Source organism: Megalobrama amblycephala, linkage group LG13 (assembly GCF_018812025.1).
Source record: "Megalobrama amblycephala isolate DHTTF-2021 linkage group LG13, ASM1881202v1, whole genome shotgun sequence".
Lineage (NCBI taxonomy): Eukaryota > Metazoa > Chordata > Actinopteri > Cypriniformes > Xenocyprididae > Megalobrama > Megalobrama amblycephala.
The window spans coordinates 26775431-26793968 of record NC_063056.1 but is presented as its reverse complement, the minus strand read 5'-3'; the positions used below and the strand labels follow the sequence as shown (position 1 = coordinate 26793968).

Here is an 18538-nt window from a genome sequence, read left to right as displayed (position 1 = left end):
GAAAATGAATGGCATTAAAGCTAAACCAAAGCAAATATCTGCGGCGTGAGCATTGACGTCAATTAAAATGAAATTATTTACCAATTACTAAATGAAACCATGAAGGTTTCTTCTGTCTCACTCTTGTCACTAAGAACGTTATTGATAGTAAACAACTCTTATATTTAAATGTTACCAGATATGTTTGACTGGGAAATGAAACAATAGTGTCCTCTTTTGCTACAAAGCCTTAATGGAAAGTCTGAGAAATTTCCCAGGCTCAAATTGTCAAACGATTGTTTACACTTATTAAAAGGTCCAGTTTACTGAGTAACTTTTTTAGTTGGGAATTGAGATAAACGGATATGAGACTACATTACTCTCCAAAGAGAGCCTTTGTGAAGGGTTTCAATTATGACCTGGCAACGTGAGATGAACTTAATGTACTTCATCTCCACTGAAAGATTGATTTTCTCAGTAGAAACCTCAGGCTTCTGGTAGTCTATGCCTCCTCATTCAATTTCTGAATCAGAACAGGAATGCTGATATAAAGGGGGCTGAACACACATTAAACGTTTGAACCGTGACATTAAAATCATAACTGACTAGACATATCTGACTAGACTCTTTGTACACAGCAGACGTATTCAAACATCACAACTTAGGTTACATTTAGGTAACCTAATTTAATGCATTCATACTACTCTACTTGTCTGTTTATTCACAATAATGATTTGCACTGATATATGTTGTCCTTCCACATATTTTAGAGATAAAAAATGAATTCTGGTATAAACATGATAGCCCACACAAGTCCTAGACTATTTTTCATCTGTATTAATCTAAGTAAATCAAAGAGTTTATGTGAGAAATGTCAGAGAAACATAAAATCACACACTCTTAAGACTGTCTTTGTCACTGTTAGGTAAATCAATAAACTGGCAAACAACGCCATAGAAACGTCTTGACATGCGTGGACTGGCCGCACCCTAAATGAGGGGCATCACATGCACCTACCATGAAAAGTGACAAAACCATCCAACAAAACTCTCATTTCAGACACTTCAGACAAGGACTGAGACCTAATAGAAAGGGCAAATCTACTGGGTTTGTAACAAATATCTATAAAAGATATTTTTATTTTTTTACATTTGGCCATCTCAAAGGACTCAACACTCAACCATCTTAAAGGTAATAACTGTTTCTGATTTGACAGTTTTTGCTGTCCGCTTGCTGTCTACTCGAAAATAATGTAATAATTATTGGTGTAAAATGTAATCTTAATAAATAAATCTGTGTATTATATATCATCAATCCATAATGGCCCAAAATAACATACTGTTATTTTTTTATAACATAATTTGTGGAACATTTTAAATGTATTTTGCTAGCTGACGTCCAAAAAGTATTTGAGAGAAGTTGATCATTTTTACTGTTTACTGTAATTGTCAGCATAGACAGGTGTCTAACCAGGGATCAGCTACCCAGCTATGCAGTGTATTTATTAGATAATGAAAGGAAAAAATGACCTGAAGACATTACCAGAAAGATCATTGGTCTGTTTCAAATTCACACAAACTTTACAAGTCTAGTATTATGTCTGGTTTTGATCTTAAAATTATTTTTCTACCTATTTCACTCACTAAACAATTTAATCCAGCACAAAAGACCCATTTTTTTAAGGTAGATTTTATTGATGTTTTTATTGTGATTATTATCTTGAATGTTATTTTTAACTAAAATGAATTTTGTTTTGTTTTTTGCAGGTAAGCACTTGTTCAGTGCTGACTTCCACTAGGATCTATAAGAGTGGCCCCTCTGTGCAGTAAGTGAATCTGAAAGCAAAAAGTTTGATATTATAAACAGGCCTGTGAGAATGCTTTGATCAGATTTGACACAGTTGGATTTTATTCCATGAGATAACATTCAGAAGAACCCTTTGATCTGTAGATTTCATTTGATCTGAAGATATGTTTAAGAGACTTCTAAATATGCCAATGTTTTTGGATGATTCCATTGGTTTTGGTCAGAGGACTTGGGCTATTACCTGAAATGACATTTCAGGGGCACCGGTGACCAAATGACAGCTTCTAAACCACTAAAACATCATTACTTTATTTACTGCAGGAATGTTTCTGAAATATACATAAAAAAATAATATAAATCCATCATTTGGCCATTATTTTTTAAATAATTATTTTTCAAAAAACATACAGTATTTGACCACAATAATTACTGATGTTGCATGACAGACCTGTATTTTTTCTACATTTCACTATTTGAATGCTAGGTCATTTTTGGCCGGTGTGGTTTGAATGCTTAATGAAATTTCCACAGCGAGGGTGTCTAACATAGGCTAGTATTGTCATGTGACATCAGCTGACTTGGCATGGGCAGGTCAAATTAATGAATACAGATCAGTATTGATGTAGTTGAAATTGAATGATGTTGTCAGATGTCAGATGAATATGCCCACTGTTTGGTATCAATACACTGATGTTTGAATCTAAATTCACCCATCTACTCTAAACTTTCACAAAACACAAAGATGAAGAAGAAATAGGATAATTCCAAATACAAACTCTAATAGGATACTTGAATATTTTATGTTCTCTGTTCTGCCTCAAGAGCGCAAAGCAGATATGTCGAGAACAAGAAACAGTGAGGTGAGATTTCTTGCATTGTCACTCTACACTGTTTAATTATTTCATCATTACCATGTTCAAAAAGACACTGACTTGCCTTTACAGGGGAACGTGCTAAAGCGTGTGGCAAAACTGCCTTTCGTCAGCTCAGCGCTGCAGCAGGCCTCTTCCGTCTACCTGGGTGTGAAAGGTCGTTATCCGCTGCTCGGGTTTGTGGGAGGTGTAGCAGAGCTGGGTGTCCGCAGTGCATCCACAGCAGCTCTGCAACAAGCAGCACCTCTGCTACAGAACCTAGAAACAGAAAGTGAGTCCTGAGTGTTTATATATGGTATCTCTAACACTGAAATGGCATAAACCTACAAAAATCAATGGAAATCAAATGCTCATAGTAAGGACAAAATTGGACAAAATAAACAGATACACTGCTAGAACATAATTTAACATTTAAGTCTTTAATGATAATAAAAGTGAATTCATTGTATGTTGGCCTTTGCAGTTGAGGCAGTGAACAGTTTTGCACTGGTGGGTTTGGAGCAACTTGAGAAGTTTTTCCCAATCCTCCAACAGCCCACAGATGAGGTGAGTGTGAGAAACATTTCCATATTGCAGATACCATATATTGACTGTCTGGTAAAAGCCAACACATTTATTTTAAGTAACAAAATTAATTGAGTTTTAAATTATTTAAGTAATATAGGTTTGTAATAAGTTTGCCATTTTACCTTAATATTGTAAGTACTTGTAGCCTTTGCTAATCTGAGGGAATCTGTTATGCAAGTTATTCAATTATTATTTGTTTGTCAAACATTCTTCCAAATATCTTAGATATTAGAGTAGATGGGTGAAAATGTATTCCAGTTCGCATAGATCCGCAGACACAACTAATTTTTCTGTATAATGCTGACAGGGGCGTAGTTTGCGGGGGGGATTCAAATCCATCAGTTACAACCCCCCAATATTTCAACATGAAAATCACAGTAGATCTATACTAACATATGTATAATTCATTTATTTTGCAACAATAATTTTGTTTCTAATCGAATATGAGTTTGTCATAATAAATTAGTCAAAAAAGTACGTCGCACTTTCACCAAAACAACGCGAGTGGAGCTCTAATGTTTGAATGGAGAGCACGGGTAGCACCAAAAAATGAAGAGAACCGTTGCCCAGCCGACTATATTAAACTTCTGTTCAAAGAGGGACGTTAAAAAGAATAAAGCATGTACTGAGAAGGAGGTATGAAAACATTGTAATAGATAGGTACACTCCACATATATTTTAGCTATCTAATCCATTGCAGTTTAGCCATAACTATCAGTTTAACTGTAACCAGTTACCAACACAGCCGTCTGTTTTGTTACTTCATTTTTCAATAGTTGTCAATGACAAAAGTATTCACATCGGTGTTTGTTTTCTTCCTTAATTAATCTGACTTTTGAACGAATTGACTTGAATAAACGATTTAAGTAGCTCACTCATTAAAACGTCGAATCGCTGCCACCTACTGGCGGTTTCAATATTTAACATAATTTCTTTCTTTTTAGAATCACTCCATTATGTTAGAATTTGATGAATGTTTATAGATAAATTCCATAAAGTTATGATAGATAGATAGATAGATAGATAGATAGATAGATAGATAGATAGATAGATAGATAGATAGAGAAGAAATAAATTATCCAATAACGCTACACATAAAACAGATTTTTTTTTTTTTTTATTATTAAAAAAAATAATAACAGGCAGCATACCAACGCTCAACCCCCCCCCCCCCCCCCCCCAAATGTTGAAACCAAATCTACGCCCTTGAATGCAGACCAGACAAGTAATTTGGCAAATATCACTTTTTTAAAAAGACCAAGCTTCTGCGCACATACACACTCAAACACGCAAACCTATAGACTAAACATGTAAATGAACGGCAAGAATGCATTAAAGGTATTTGGTTTTCAGTAGGAAAGGTGTCATTTAAGCGGCCCCTAAAGTAATAATTAACAATTTTTACAACGGAAGTGATTCAATCAAAAACCAACTTTAGCTCGATAAAAATTTTCTATTGTCACTGTGAAGCTGCTTTGAAACAGTATTGTGAAAAGCTCTATATAAATGAAGATGACTTGACTTTGTGTACAGCAGAACAAAGAAATTTATACAGCTTTTGGAACAACACGAGGGTGAGTAAATGATGACAGAATTTTCATTTTTGGGTGAACTATCCCTTTAAGGCTGATGCTGATGGTTTATGTTTTACTTTAGATTTGTGGTTCTCTCATTTGTGGTTCTACACAATCAAATAGAGTGATTAAAGGTTATTTGGAGAAGGTTATAATCAATTTTCAGCTGCAAGAAAGGATTACAATGTGCAGAACTTGATTTGATATTGTCACGTGATATTATAACGCATCACATCCATAGAGATCACATCACAGCATACCAGATGCTGGTTAGCAACCAAAGTCCCTTTAAAACAAGTAATTTCACTCGGCGGCCATCTTTGAAACTCCTTTCGGGCATCCAAGTGCGGCTCCTATCTCTTTGAATGGGGAAAAATCAAATTCTCCAAAGCTGTTCACCAAGCTTTCGATTAAATTTCATATTTGAAATAACCAATGAAATCTGACAACAACTGTCTCATAAATTTTGTTTCCAAACGCTCGAATCATGACAAAAAACTGTATTATTCAGGCTGATCAAGCTGCACATGCACAGTCCTAAATGCGCGTCTCTTCAGCTTCATTTCGGAGGCGCGCGTCTGACTGTTTCTATAGAAACCGGAGCTTCTAACGGCCGCTGCAGTGACGCGATGACTTTACCAATCGGCGATTGGCTTATTCCGCCATATTGCGCGTTGCACTTTCTCCCATTCAAAACAATACGAGTGACACATCTTGTGTTATTCTATAGTCTTTAGCTGTGTCCGAAACCGCTCCCTATCCACTATATAGTCCACTATATCGGGTGTCGGCCATTTTGTAGTGGTGTCCGAATTCTGAGTGAGTGACTTAATTCCCTACATTCGTTCACTACTTTTTCCCCACAATTCTCTCTGATTTCGAGTGTACATTCGATGTACACTCGCTGAAGCACTATTTCCCAAAATCCAATGCGGAGAGGACTGTCGTTAATCATCAGTAGCGTATTCAAATCATAACGGTCGCCTGAGGGCGCTCAAACACCACCTCATCTGTGAGCGTGAGAGTTTATAACAAACTAAAAAAACTTTATTAAAAAGAATAAATACATGAAATAATGTACACTTGTTAATGTGTTTATTTTTTGTTTACAGTATTTTATAGTATTTAATGATTATGAACACATATTAAGCATGACAAACCAATTATACAATCGATTAAACTACAAAGCTGGCATGTATGATTACAAAATAAAGTCATTATGATTGTTATTGTTATTAACATTATTTTATAATGTAAGTAACATGTAGGATAAAATTGTTTTATCGCATCGAGCCGTTTCTGCGACAGCTCCAGCTCTCCGACGCACAGTGTATACGTCAGTGTCCGAATTCACTCACTTCATTTCGTTCACTCCATGCAGATATAGTGCACTCAAATGCCATACACTATATAGGGAATAGTGAATGAGTGAACGAGTGAGCAGTTTCGGACACAGCTACTGTTTTTTAATTTTTTTTTTTAGAGTCAACAGTCTTAAATGATTTTTAAACAAAATACTTTTTGTGATATATTTGACATATGCGAATCAGTATGGATAAACAATGACAGTATACTTGTTTCATCAATGTTCAGTCCAGGTGACTTTTTTTGGTTAACGTTACTGAAAGAGCATTTTAAACCGCGTAATATGTAAAAAGAAAACGGTTTAATGTAATATGTATATGAACTTTTTTTAGCTAATTAATTAAGATAAAGTAGGCCAAAAGTAACTTTAGCTATGTGTTTGTGGCTATTTCTGTTGTAGGTGCATTTTTGTTATATTTTTCTTTTTGTTTTTTCTTCCCCATACCTGTCGATCCTCTCCTGCCTTCTCTCCCCTTAGGTGGTCGCTAATCTGAAGGACGCTTTCTTCTCGAAGCTGGATGGAGCGCAGTCTCGAGTAAATGATGAGCTGGACAGAGCCGTGAACAGATGGGATAAACTGATAGCGCTCAGCTGGCGCCTCCTGGCGGAAGCTCAAGAATCAGCACCAGGGCGGGTGATCACCGCGGGCCTGGATGAGCTCATCACTCAATCAGAGGCGGCAGTGGAGTACTATCTACCTCTGCCACCCACGCTGCGTAAGAAAGTGTGACACAGAGTCAAACAGAATCTGCACTGACATTTTCATCTGAAATCATCTTTAAATAACTATTTAGAGAAGGTTTAACGTTTATTTCAAGACTTAACCACAAGGTGGCGCAACTGTTCTTCTGTCTTGCCAGTCCTTGAGCAGAGGGGTCAAACTTTTTGATGCCACAATACGATGCTTTCTTAATATTTCATTAAATCAGGTTTTTTATTAGGCCCAGAGTTCAGTTTTAGACCAAGCAGAGCCTCTTTCAGTTGAATTCTGAATATTGGTGGTTGTATTGAAATTACAAGCACTTTGCACTTTGTCTCATCTTGCAGGTCGTGAGTGGGAGAGGGGAGTGCAGAGCTATGAAGATGAGGATGATGATGATGAAGAAGAAGAGCCTCGGATGTGGACGCGTATCCGTAGCCTGTTGTTGTGCCTGTACCTTCAGCTGTACCACAGACTGATGAAGCTGAGAGAAAGAGTGGACAGCATTTTGCAGATGCTGGCAGCAGCTGCTGAAACGGTAGGCCCATGTACAGAAATAATTCATCAATAAATCTTTGACCTTATCTTAACTAAAAGCTCTGTTCATGGAGTCATGATGAACCTTGAGAATGGCTCAAATACTCCCTCCAAACTAACTGCTTCTCAGTGGCTTCGTACAACATTGATGTAGGTATCAATTTCTGAAATATGTCACACTGATAATGGGGAACCAAACTCATTGTATTCATATTCCAATTTAACAAGTTTCGTACTTTAATTGAAATGTTTTCATTTGACTTTCCAACACAGAAGAATAAAAAAAGACTTGGACCCTTCAAAAGAGACCAGGGTTATTATAGTTAACTAAAACTAAATACATAAAACAATTTTCGTTACTTTAATTGAAATAAAATAAATTAAAATATACATAAAATGTATTTTAGTTCAGCCAATTGCCAAGGAAACTTTTCTTATTTAGTTTAATTTGATGTACTGAAATAATTAAAACTAAAACTGAAATAAAAATGAATAAAAACTATTTAGACATATTAAAAAATGCTAAAACTTTAAAATTAAAACAGAAAATAAAAACTAATTCAAATTATTAACAAAAACTAGACTATAATAGTACCTCAATGATACTAAAACAACACTGAAAGAGACCCAATACGTGAGTCACAAGTCAGTAATGGAGAGTGGTATGCTAAGATAAAATCACAAAATAAATATAGATGCAGACATGTCTCGGTGAGAGACTCAACAGTTATACACTGACAGGATGATATCAACAGGGAGTGGCTCATCAAATTGTCCTCAAACTATAGTCTGTCCTCTCTTCTTTAGTTTGAATTTAAAATAGACACACTACGTGCCGCGGCACCATGCTGCAGTCATTCACGCTGCCCTGCCACCCTCGGGGCTTCCTGTCTAGTTTGCAGACTCACCCACATAGAATAAAATCACAGCAATTACTTGTTCTAAATCATGACCCCTGGGACACATTTAGGCAAGAAAGGACGTGGGGAAGGTGAAGGGGAAAGAAGCTGTATTACAACTTGAACTGAAAACATCACGTATGAGATTTTTCATACCGATCAACACTTGATTACACAGAATTTATTTACAATGTATTATTTTACATTTATGCTTCTACTCACTTAGCAGTGGAGTAGATTTATTACCTCAGATTTTGTTGTAGTCACTCATTTGTACACTTCTTCAAAATAAAGTTAGTATTCATGCTAGATAAAGACTTTATCATCAGATATATTAGTGAGTCCTTTAGTGAGTCGAAATGGCTATAAAAATAAATGATGGAATGTTTCTGTTTGTGTAAAAGAAAGGCAGATTTTTCTGTTTCCTAGAAATCAAGGCTGAAATCAAGAAGTCAGCAGCAGTGTTTTTGAAGGGAGTGCTTGTTTAGAGAAAGGATGGTCATGATTAAGCTGAATACCCAGTGGGATCTAATGCTACGTGCCGTTTGGCGGTCTCTACATGTGACTTGAACACTCACTAACCCACCCGCAGGATGAGGAGATGTGGAGATTGCATTAGAAAACAAATGTACTGCTATAGTTTATATATATATATATATATATATATATATATATATATATATATATATATATACTTTTATTCAGCAAGGATGCATTAAACTGGTCAAAAGTGACATTTTTGTTGAATTTAAAAATTAAAACTGTTGTTACAAAGTTTTAATTTCAATTAAATGCTATATTTTTAAACTTTCTATTCATCAAAGTATTCTGAAAAATAGAATACTATTTGCTTTGCCATCACAGGATTAAATTACATTTTAAAATGGATTAAAATATAAAACTTTACTAGTAAAAAATTATAGTAACTTTACTATTATTTCAGAATATTACTGTTTTTTCTGTATCTTTAATCAAATGACTTAAGATCCTGCGAAAAATTTACATATTGAAGCTTTAAATATATATTTATATAATACTCTAGAAATGCATACCAAGTTCTGCCATGAAACTCTAGATGGCGCAGGCTGATAGGTCCGTAACTCATTTGGTAGCGATCACATCATAGCTGATTGATTGCTGTTGCATTAGCGGCCAATGAGCTGCGGCTCAACATTCAAATACTGGTAGTGTTTGCTGTTAGCAGTGTTCTTTCAGAAGCCCTCCACCTTCCCCAGCTCCACCTGTATAGATCTGCTACAGTGGTTATTTCATGTATGTTATGTGGTCTGCAGCAGCAGCATGTCTTACATGCTCACAACAGCAATGTCTGTAAATGTATTGGCAGTAGAATGTCTCTGTACTTGCTCTGCAGCAGCATAACAGATCTATTCCGCCAAGACCAAATATATTAACATTGCCCTATCCATTACTATGCCAATCTCTCTGAGAGTTGTCATAACAGAAATATGTATATTAACCAACATTAACATTTTTTCCATTTTCCACTGTGCCCAAGAATCTACCCAGTGCCATTTCTGAAGCATAGAGTACACCTCAGTTCTGCATGGTTAGACTGATGAGAAAATTGTATTTGTTCTCATGTCCAGATAGAGACACCAGACACACCATACCTCAACTGACCTATTAAACACATGGCCTATCTCAGAAACGTTTTGTATGAGTTGACAAGTTTCTGTGCTGAGGATCAAAGGGCAAAGGTGGACTATTGTCTGTACAGCGTTCTTCGGTGTTTTCCCAGCAGTAGGGTGGAGAGTAATTGGGGCTGAGAGCACGAAAGCCCCAGTGCACCGTGTTCAAAAGAGTCTTCATTAACGAAATCCAAAAGACACCCCAGAGAGCCTGGTCTGCAGAAATGTGAGTGACAGACTATGTACTACCGATAGTGATGCTGAGCTGTCAGAGACATATACAACGGTGAGACTTGGCAGAATAATCTCCTACAGTAATTCACGTGTTGGTCACGGGCTGTGCGGTGGACCGGCAGTGAGGTGGCGGCCCAATGACAAAGGGAATAGAGAACACAGAGGGGACCTTCAAATTTGGCTGACCCACTTTATTCTTCACCTAAATGAACCACCAATAGTAGGAGGGTCCTACTGCCAAAGCAGGACAGTTTGTGATTGTGTCTGCCAGACTGGCCCTGTTCTTTTGCACTGTGTACTCACACTCACGTTGTCTGGCAGCAGATGAAGCTCCATGTGAGAGGTTGGCTGCTTGTGGCATGACAGGCTGTGTGGACAGCCCTTGATAATAAACCAGACTTCAGTACGATTCCCCAGTTCAAAATCTTTTTATTGTTCAAATCAACTTGTATATAGAATTTATCTGTCACATCTGGTGCAAACGTATTTTAGTTTCGTATTACGTTTTAAATGCGTTTAGCTGAACAAACACTGCCAGACAAACTAAATTATATTCTAGTGGTTTTAATTAATATTAGTGATTCAAATCTGTTGAATCCATTCGCCAAAAGATTTGTTCATTGGTTCATTTAGTGACCCTTTCTGCATGTTACATTGTTACACCAGTAGCAACAAGTGAGTCACTGAATCATCTACTTAACCAATTCATCAGTCGTTCATCTTTATTAATTAGCATGTCTACAAATTTACTATACAAATTTACTTTTTTTTTTTTTCATCCATGATGTCAACTGCTGGTCATTTTTGTCAAGCTATAGAAGAAAAAAACAAAAGACAACAAAAAACAAGGGAAAAATGGTTTCAAAAATGTCCTTACATCAATTTAAGTATATATTCATCAATTATTTTTACACATTCATAATTCTTTTTGCCCTCTTTCCATTCTTGTTGTGAACAGGATTGAATCACTTGACAAACTGAATGAACGACATGCCCTCTTTGTTTAGTCAGTCAGCAGATACTTTCTCCTTTCCTCATAAACAAGCTTTGTGAAGAAACGAGGAAAAAATATCAGTCAGCGCAAGAAAGAGAGTGGGAACTCCATGGGAAGAGATAAATAAGGCCAAATGAAATGAGACAAAAAGAATAGAAAAACAAAAAATGAACATTTAGAAATAGGACATGATGAGATGAAATTATTTAGGATCTAAAAGAATGTAGGACTGTTGCTTTGTTAGTCTGATAATGTTTAATTGACCCCAACTGCGGCTGACAATACCAGTTTTCACAGCAATTGCAGTTTCTGTTGTTTGTTGATTTATTTGAACAGTGCAGGGAGTGTATCATGCAAAAACCCATTCACGTTCCTGCAGGCAGTATGTTGGTGTGTGAATAGAGGCATTACTGCCACTTGATCAAACTGTTAGGCCCCATTTCCAGGCCACTAGGTTCAGCAATAAAAACGTGACTGAATTAAAGTTCTTTGTATTCCTCAGCCCATATGACCAGTTGTCTGCCACATTCTCTTTTTAATGCCTAATGGTGTAATTTCCAGGTGTATCATTGTCATTGGTTGACTGATTAGGTATTGTCTGTTATTTGTCATGCTCAGGTGGGTCTAATGCAGTTGATGCAGATGGTGGAGTCCCTGCTGCAGCTGCTTCTGTCATTTTACACGACTCAGGTGCATCGTGTGGAGGAGCTGCGTTCTCTGCTTGTAGCTCAGCTCACATCAGGTATACAGGCACTGAAGGTTTTGCCCCCTGTACAACAGATAATGGCTCTACCTACCCAGGTACGCACTATCATGAATGACCTACTGGAACTGGGACAGATTCTCATACAACTGCTCATCAACACCACCCCACTCTATGACCTGGTGAGAACACACACATACACAGGAGCAACAGTTTAGAACCAGTTCCAATGGACAAATTCTGTTAATAAAACATATAAGTGTATGTATTCTAATGTTAAAGAACACTCTAGAATCCAGTTATGAAGCAAATTCAAAGGCAGAATAATTGCCTGAACATCATTTTCTTATTATGTTTCTTGGCCAAACACATCTGTTTAGAGTTGATAGGATGAACAAAGCTAAATATGTCACTCTATGTTCCCATAAATGAGTAAATCTGTGTTTAATCATAGACTGTGCTGGTCCATGAATAAGTACATGGCCTGGTTTATTTTCTCTCTATGTTACTGTGCTTCTTTTCAAATTGTTTTTTTTTTAACACAGTATCCAATTTACATAATGTTTTCAGGCCTTAATTAAAATTCAATTGCATGTAAGAACTGTTGTGGTCTAAAAACACTTCTATTCAGTTGCAGATTGAATTTAAATTGGTTTGATGCAATATAAAATTGCATTTTATTTTTTAACAAAGTCAGCATAAATACACTTTTTTTAAATAAAGTATTTCACAAAAATTTTTTTGGGGCTGTTGGCAGGCATCAGAATAATCTCTTACTAATTTAATGATTATTAATAATAATAACTAAAATGTGCTCCTAAACACCAACTACTTTTATTCCTTTTCACACAAATTATGATTGCAGGGGAAGATTATCGAATAATAAAGACTTATTGTGTAGTTTCTTGCAAAATACTATGTCAAAACCTTAGCTCTGTGAAACAAGTTATGATAAAGCAGCTCAAAGACGTGTAGAAGTAAGTTAAATGGCATGGTTGTTCAGCAAATGCACTTTTGTTAACACTATCGGTCAGGTTTAAAGGATTATTTCACTTTCAAATGAAAATTAGCCCAAGCTTTGCTCACCCTCAAGCCATCCTAGGTGTATATGACTTTCTTCTTTCTGATGAACACAATCTGAGATATATTATTAAATATCCTGAAGCAGCCAAGCTTTATAATGGCAGTGAACATGGGTCACGAGTATGAACTGAAGGAAGTGCGTCCATCCACATCCATCCATCATAAATGTGTACTCCACACAGCTGGGGGATGGGGGGGATAAAGGCCTTCTGAAGCGAAGCGATGCGTTTGTGTAAAAAAAATATCCATATTTAACAAGTTATGAAGTAAAATATCTAGCTTCCACCAGACAGCCTTCCATATTCAAGTTACGAAGAAAGTGTAAACTAGCGTCGTGTCAGTTACACTTTTTCCGTAAGTTGAATAGGGAAGGCATAGGATGTAGCGTAAGCTTTTTGAAATGTGAGAGGTGTTACACTTTCTTCGTAACTTGAATACAGAAGGCGGTCTGTAGTAAAGCTGAGTACTCAGGGTGAGTAAAGCTTGGGCTAATTTTCATTTGAAAGTGAACTAATCCTTTAATTTAGGGTTTAGTGTAGGTGGAATGATATTTTCAGTGAGAGGCACTAAAAGTGCCTTTTCCAATAAGCCTAGGCTGAATTAAATTGTTAAATAAAAATTTTAAAATAATCGAAAGTATCAGAGTTTTGGGTTATGACTCTTCCTCTCTTTTCTCTAAGATGAAACAGGTGTCTGATCTCGACGCAGCAAACAACCCAACTCCAGATGAACTTCCTGAGAGTCCCTCCAGCCGTGCCTCTGCAAACAGCCTCTTCCTCAAAGCCATGGACGGTCGTCCACGTCGCCGCAGAAGCCTTTATGCCCGTTCCCGTCGTGGGTCTGCTAGCGGGCTTCCAACCAGCCCAGCTCCTTCCCCGACTCCTACCCCAATCCCAGCAAATGGCAGTAAAGGCAGTTACTTGGGCCCTCCAGAACTTGGTACACTGGCTGTGCCCACTACCGATATGATCCGCCGCCGTTCCTCGGCCACCGAGGTCCTGCTGGCTCCCATTATGCAGTTAGTATCACAGAGCCAACGAGCGTTTGAGTTTCTGAGCTCTGGCCCTTCATCTGAAGATCAGGTCATACCTGTGGTGGAAACCACAGAACATTAGGCTCCACTTTTCTCATAAAACCTAAATGTAATCACAGATCATTCGAACACAAATCGCTGCAGCTCACAGGTTGTTATGGATAGAACAGCAAACATACCTTCAAACAACAATCCAAACAATAACTCCTCTAGGCGGCCTACAAAAACTAATCTTGTTGGTGGAGACAGTGCAGTTACAAGTTAACTTTTAAATAAAATCATTAGCCTAGCATTTAGTATGTACGGTTTAAAAGCAAAATAAAGCATTGTTTTAGCTATGCATATTACTTAGAATTAAATCAAAACAGTATGGAATTGCTCTCTGCAGTGCTGTTTGGGTACCTGATTTTAGTAAGACAAAGAAACAACTCATTAGACCAGTTGAAATGGCATAGCATCTTTTTTCTATATAATTGTTAGCACGTAACACAACATTTTGTTTAGAGCAAATAAATGTATTTTTATTCCTTAGCTTTCATAGTTCTTATACACTCTAAGCAGCTTTTAATCTATAGACTGTTATAGTGAAATGACTGATAGATCAATGCACTGGGTAAAACAGGATGGCTCAAGGATTCTAATCAGTTGGAAATTAACCGTTTGAAAATCGATTTGACACACAGCCCAAGGTCATGTGTGTTCAATTGAGAGGAAAGGATAAAAAGACATGGGTTGTTTTATGTTGTAAAGATGTGTTGTTACAGACAGAGGAACAAAGTGAACTGTGTTATACATAGACAGGTATGAAATGTCACTAAATGGTGTTAAATGACTTGGTGGACGTTTATAACTAAAATCCTAACAGCCTTTAGTGCTTTTTTCCAGTAACAAATGTAATATTGACTTTAACTGTAATAAAACATTTTATAAAATGTAATTGAGGTTTTGCGTACTATTTGAGTAGAGAATGAATGGCTAATTGTGCAACAAAGGTAAATGTTTTTCCTTTATTGAAATCGATCATTGAAATACAAGCAGTATAAACATCTCAAAAAGGTCTTTAACTAAAAACAGCATATTTTTATACAAAAAGTGAAAGATTCAAGTATATACAGGGCAATGTACAGACACTCTTAACATCTCATTCTTCAGTTGTTAGAGTGTTCACACCATGACAAATAATTATAACGATATCTGTAACTATCTTGGTGTACACACCAAAGTTCTGCCACTTTAAATGCTCAAGCTCTTCGGGTGGATTTTTCTCATTTATTAGCTGAAAAAACGTTCTTAAAGTGATTCCAACTATATCATTTGTGTTGTTATCATTATAATTGTCTTGTAGACTCTGCTATTCTCATGGAATTAGAACCATTATTAAAACTGTATAGTTACAACTATCATCCTTGGTGTGAACATACCTTTAATCAAGTAACTCAAAACATTTTTTCAGAAAATTACAATATATACATAAAATATCTATATACATTTTACTATATATAGTCTCCTTCCAATTACCACACTTAATCATTCACATCTAAATGTGAGTGAAGATTCAGAAGAGGACAATGCAGAGAGGATAAAGTCCAACTCTATATTTCAGGCATCTGAGATCCAGAGCAGAAGCTCACTTGAATTCGTCTACATCATCTGTTCAGAGCTGAAAGATCATTCTTTGACTAGGACTACAATAGATCCGGGCTGTCCCTCGTTTCATATCAATACCCTGTGACCAACTTAAATCAAAGCCCAGGACCACTTATCTTCAGCACTTCTTTTATCTCCTTGCTGTAACAAACTTAATCTACATTTCTTCACCATAAAGCTGGGCTCTGAACTTTTAACATGCTATCATCTTATTCTTTTTCTTTCCACCATCCATGTACATTAATTAGGCAAAAGTGGCCACCTTCGGTTCCAAAAACCCATCGGCCGAGGGTCCTCTTCTCAGCTGTTTAGACGCTAGGCTGCCAGTGGCCTCATTTCTTCATCACGCTCATCTTTCACATCCCCAACTCAGTTCTTTACTCCCGTTTCTTTCCAAACACTGCGGACACGCTTTTGACTATGCCCTTGATTCCGACCATCCCCTTTTTCAGTGCTCTGGTCTCCTTGATGAGATCCAATATTTCATGAAAGACCAGAAGCACGCCGTGGTAGGTTTCAGCTGCCGAGATCTCGAAGAAGCCGCAGTCTGCAGAGAGGGCGAACAGTCTGCCCTCCTCGCTCGACACGGCTCTCTGATGCAGCAGGTCTCGCTTGTTCCCTACAATGATGATCGGTGCTGATGCGGACAGCTTCCTAGTCTGGCGGATGAGCTGCACCTGTTGCCGGACCACCTCAAAGCTGGAGCGGTCACAGATGCTGTAGACCAGGATCACGCCGTCTGCCCACTGAAGCTGCTTGTCACTGATGGATTCAGTTGTTTCGCAGCTCTGGAAAAGACAGAATACAAAGATTAAAAATCACATTAACCTCACCTAGAAAGCATGATCCAAAAAACCTACATGAATGCATACAAGTTGTCAAAATGACCCAGATTGGATTTAAGATCTTTCATCAGGGGAAAAAAGCCGTTCTGTTTTTAATCGTTATTTTCAGCATAAGTAAATATGATAAAAATGATAATCATGTCTTCTTCCCACATACATATAAAGTATTAGAAAATAAAATGTGACATGATTATTATTCCCACTATATTTTACACATTTTTATACTTTTCCTTTATTCTCCAATTTACGGGTACAATTTTAATGGTAGATAAAGCATTTAGGCATAGTTTAGCTAAAAAAAAAAAAAAAAAAAAAAAAAGTCTTTTGGCTCATAAGAAATATTCATTTAGTAAGGTGTTTTTAAACTTTTCATTTGTACAGTATGTATAATTTCAGATTTTTATATTTATGTATTAAATTGTTTTATATAATTATTTTTAATGATATTAATATATTATATTTTTAATATAATTATTATCATAAAGAGCCAACCACACAAATTAACTTTATTTTCCAAACACAAACTATGAAATTGACAGTCACAAATCTTTTTTTTTTCATAGTGAAAACCATACTTATAAACTATATAATATTCTATATAAATATAAGATACAGAAACTAAAAAAGACCTATTATATTTTAAAAATACTAAAATTAAAACTGGGCTAATTTCTCAGTTTTTTTATTTCTTAATCTTTCTATATATTATCAACATAATAAAACAATTTTGCCATATTTTTTGACTAAACTATAGTGAGTCAAGGAATTAATTGACTTTTGATAATATATTAAAAACACACAATTTGACCCCTTTATGCATTCACCACAAATATCTCAAACAAGTTACACATCATACCTGTGGATACAGAGAGTCCCAAATATTTAAGGATATCTCTCGCCCATCTGTTTTGTCAGTATGACTGTATATTGATTCTGAAAGAGAGCATGGTGGAATTAAAGCCTGCCCATTTATAAACAACAGAGCTTATACGTTCATTATGAATGGCATTATAGTAAATCTCATCTGACTTACCAATATCCCCATATTCTCCGATGAACCTTCTGGTGAGAAATCGCACGGTGAGGGCTGCAAACGAGTAGTTATAATACATGATTAATCGCAAGCTTAACAAAATAGACCACATAAACATAACAGAAATATCTGTATTCAAACAGCCAAGTTCAGTTTTGTGCTCACCTGACTTCCCAACATTTTCTGCTCCAAGTAGCAGAACATTCGCATCTACTTTGTGCTGATTTCCATCCATCGCTTTGCTGCCCAACTGAGGACTCTGTTTGACCAGAACAACCATTTCACTTAGTGACCCTTATGAACGTCTTGAGTGTTGTGTGGGAGCTTCGCAAGCTGCTTCAACTATATATAAAACAGTGGGTGGGGCTTATGGAAGTTGTGTCGATTTTAAACCAATCCAAGAACAGTGCAAACCGACAAAAATGGGCCTATCAAGTAGCGCCGGGACTTAGATATGTACACCAACTGCAAGTGTTTCCCCTTTGGCCCAGAATGAACTCTGCTTGTTTTGTTCGCACTCGCACAGCGCAAAACACAATATTTTAAGAAGTTAAGACAAAACCAATTGTGTGTCTCTTACTATTATAACCGAGACGTAAAAAAAATGTATTTATTAAAATGGACCGTTTTAAACTTTTTGTTTTATGATGGTAAAAATATTTTCTTTATTTTGTGCTAATTTTAAAACGACTTTTATGCAGATTTTGCTTACTCGTGTGTCCCAGAATCTTAAAATATGAAATTGCATTATAAAAATAATAAATATTGCATATTAAAATATGATAATTTAAACAAAGAGTGAAATTAAACCAACAAATTCAATGTGCTAATTCAATATGTTATTTCACATTATTGGAGTTGTTGAATTGTTCTGTGGTGTTTGATAGAGGATTGGTCTATCTATGTTAATATGGAGGTCCAAATTATGCAAAATGAAATAATTAAATAAATAATAAATTCAATAAAACAACAATTAAATGTACTGGTTTATTCTGAAATAATTCAATAATTCATTGAA

General features: G+C 36.3%; 2 protein-coding genes across 4 annotated transcripts; one reads left to right on the top strand and one right to left on the bottom strand.

Annotated features, from left to right (window-relative positions):
• Positions 1 to 797: 797 nt before the first annotated feature.
• Positions 798 to 14932, top strand: plin6 (perilipin 6). 3 transcript variants are annotated; one of them, XM_048154236.1, is made up of 9 exons: positions 802 to 1170; positions 1746 to 1804; positions 2608 to 2645; positions 2730 to 2928; positions 3121 to 3203; positions 6642 to 6879; positions 7211 to 7401; positions 11795 to 12061; positions 13643 to 14932. In XM_048154236.1, exons 3-9 carry the CDS (start codon positions 2622 to 2624, stop codon positions 14075 to 14077), a joined length of 1437 nt encoding a protein of 478 aa, XP_048010193.1. In that variant the 5' UTR covers positions 802 to 1170; positions 1746 to 1804; positions 2608 to 2621; the 3' UTR covers positions 14078 to 14932. The 3 variants fall into 3 exon arrangements, with proteins under 3 accessions (XP_048010195.1, XP_048010193.1, XP_048010196.1); XM_048154238.1 differs by lacking the exon at positions 1746 to 1804 and having other exon boundaries at positions 798 to 1170; XM_048154239.1 differs by lacking the exons at positions 802 to 1170; positions 1746 to 1804; positions 2608 to 2645; positions 2730 to 2928; positions 3121 to 3203 and adding an exon at positions 6208 to 6396.
• A 56-nt stretch (positions 14933 to 14988) lies between these two features.
• Positions 14989 to 18312, bottom strand: zgc:171704 (Ras-related and estrogen-regulated growth inhibitor-like protein). Its single transcript, XM_048154242.1, has 4 exons — positions 17686 to 18312; positions 17521 to 17574; positions 17344 to 17420; positions 14989 to 16430 (listed from the first exon to the last, which is right to left on the bottom strand). The coding sequence occupies exons 1-4, from the start codon at positions 17798 to 17800 to the stop codon at positions 16020 to 16022; spliced, it is 657 nt and encodes a 218-aa protein (XP_048010199.1). The 5' UTR covers positions 17801 to 18312; the 3' UTR covers positions 14989 to 16019.
• Positions 18313 to 18538: the final 226 nt, after the last annotated feature.

What these genes read in the sequence shown, in the direction of transcription:
- zgc:171704 (XM_048154242.1), bottom strand. Translation starts at nt 17,800, where the DNA reads ATGGTTGTTCTGGTCAAACAGAGTCCTCAGTTGGGCAGCAAAGCGATG. An exon ending in AGAAAATGTTGGGAAGTCAG is followed by an intron (nt 17,575 to 17,685) that starts GTGAGCACAAAA and finishes ACTCGTTTGCAG; the next exon opens with CCCTCACCGTGCGATTTCTC. An exon ending in GGGACTCTCTGTATCCACAG is followed by an intron (nt 16,431 to 17,343) that starts GTATGATGTGTA and finishes TGTCTTTTCCAG; the next exon opens with AGCTGCGAAACAACTGAATC.
- plin6 (XM_048154238.1), top strand. Translation starts at nt 2,622, where the DNA reads ATGTCGAGAACAAGAAACAGTGAG. An exon ending in CGAGAACAAGAAACAGTGAG is followed by an intron (nt 2,646 to 2,729) that starts GTGAGATTTCTT and finishes TTGCCTTTACAG; the next exon opens with GGGAACGTGCTAAAGCGTGT. An exon ending in TCCAACAGCCCACAGATGAG is followed by an intron (nt 3,204 to 6,641) that starts GTGAGTGTGAGA and finishes CTCTCCCCTTAG; the next exon opens with GTGGTCGCTAATCTGAAGGA.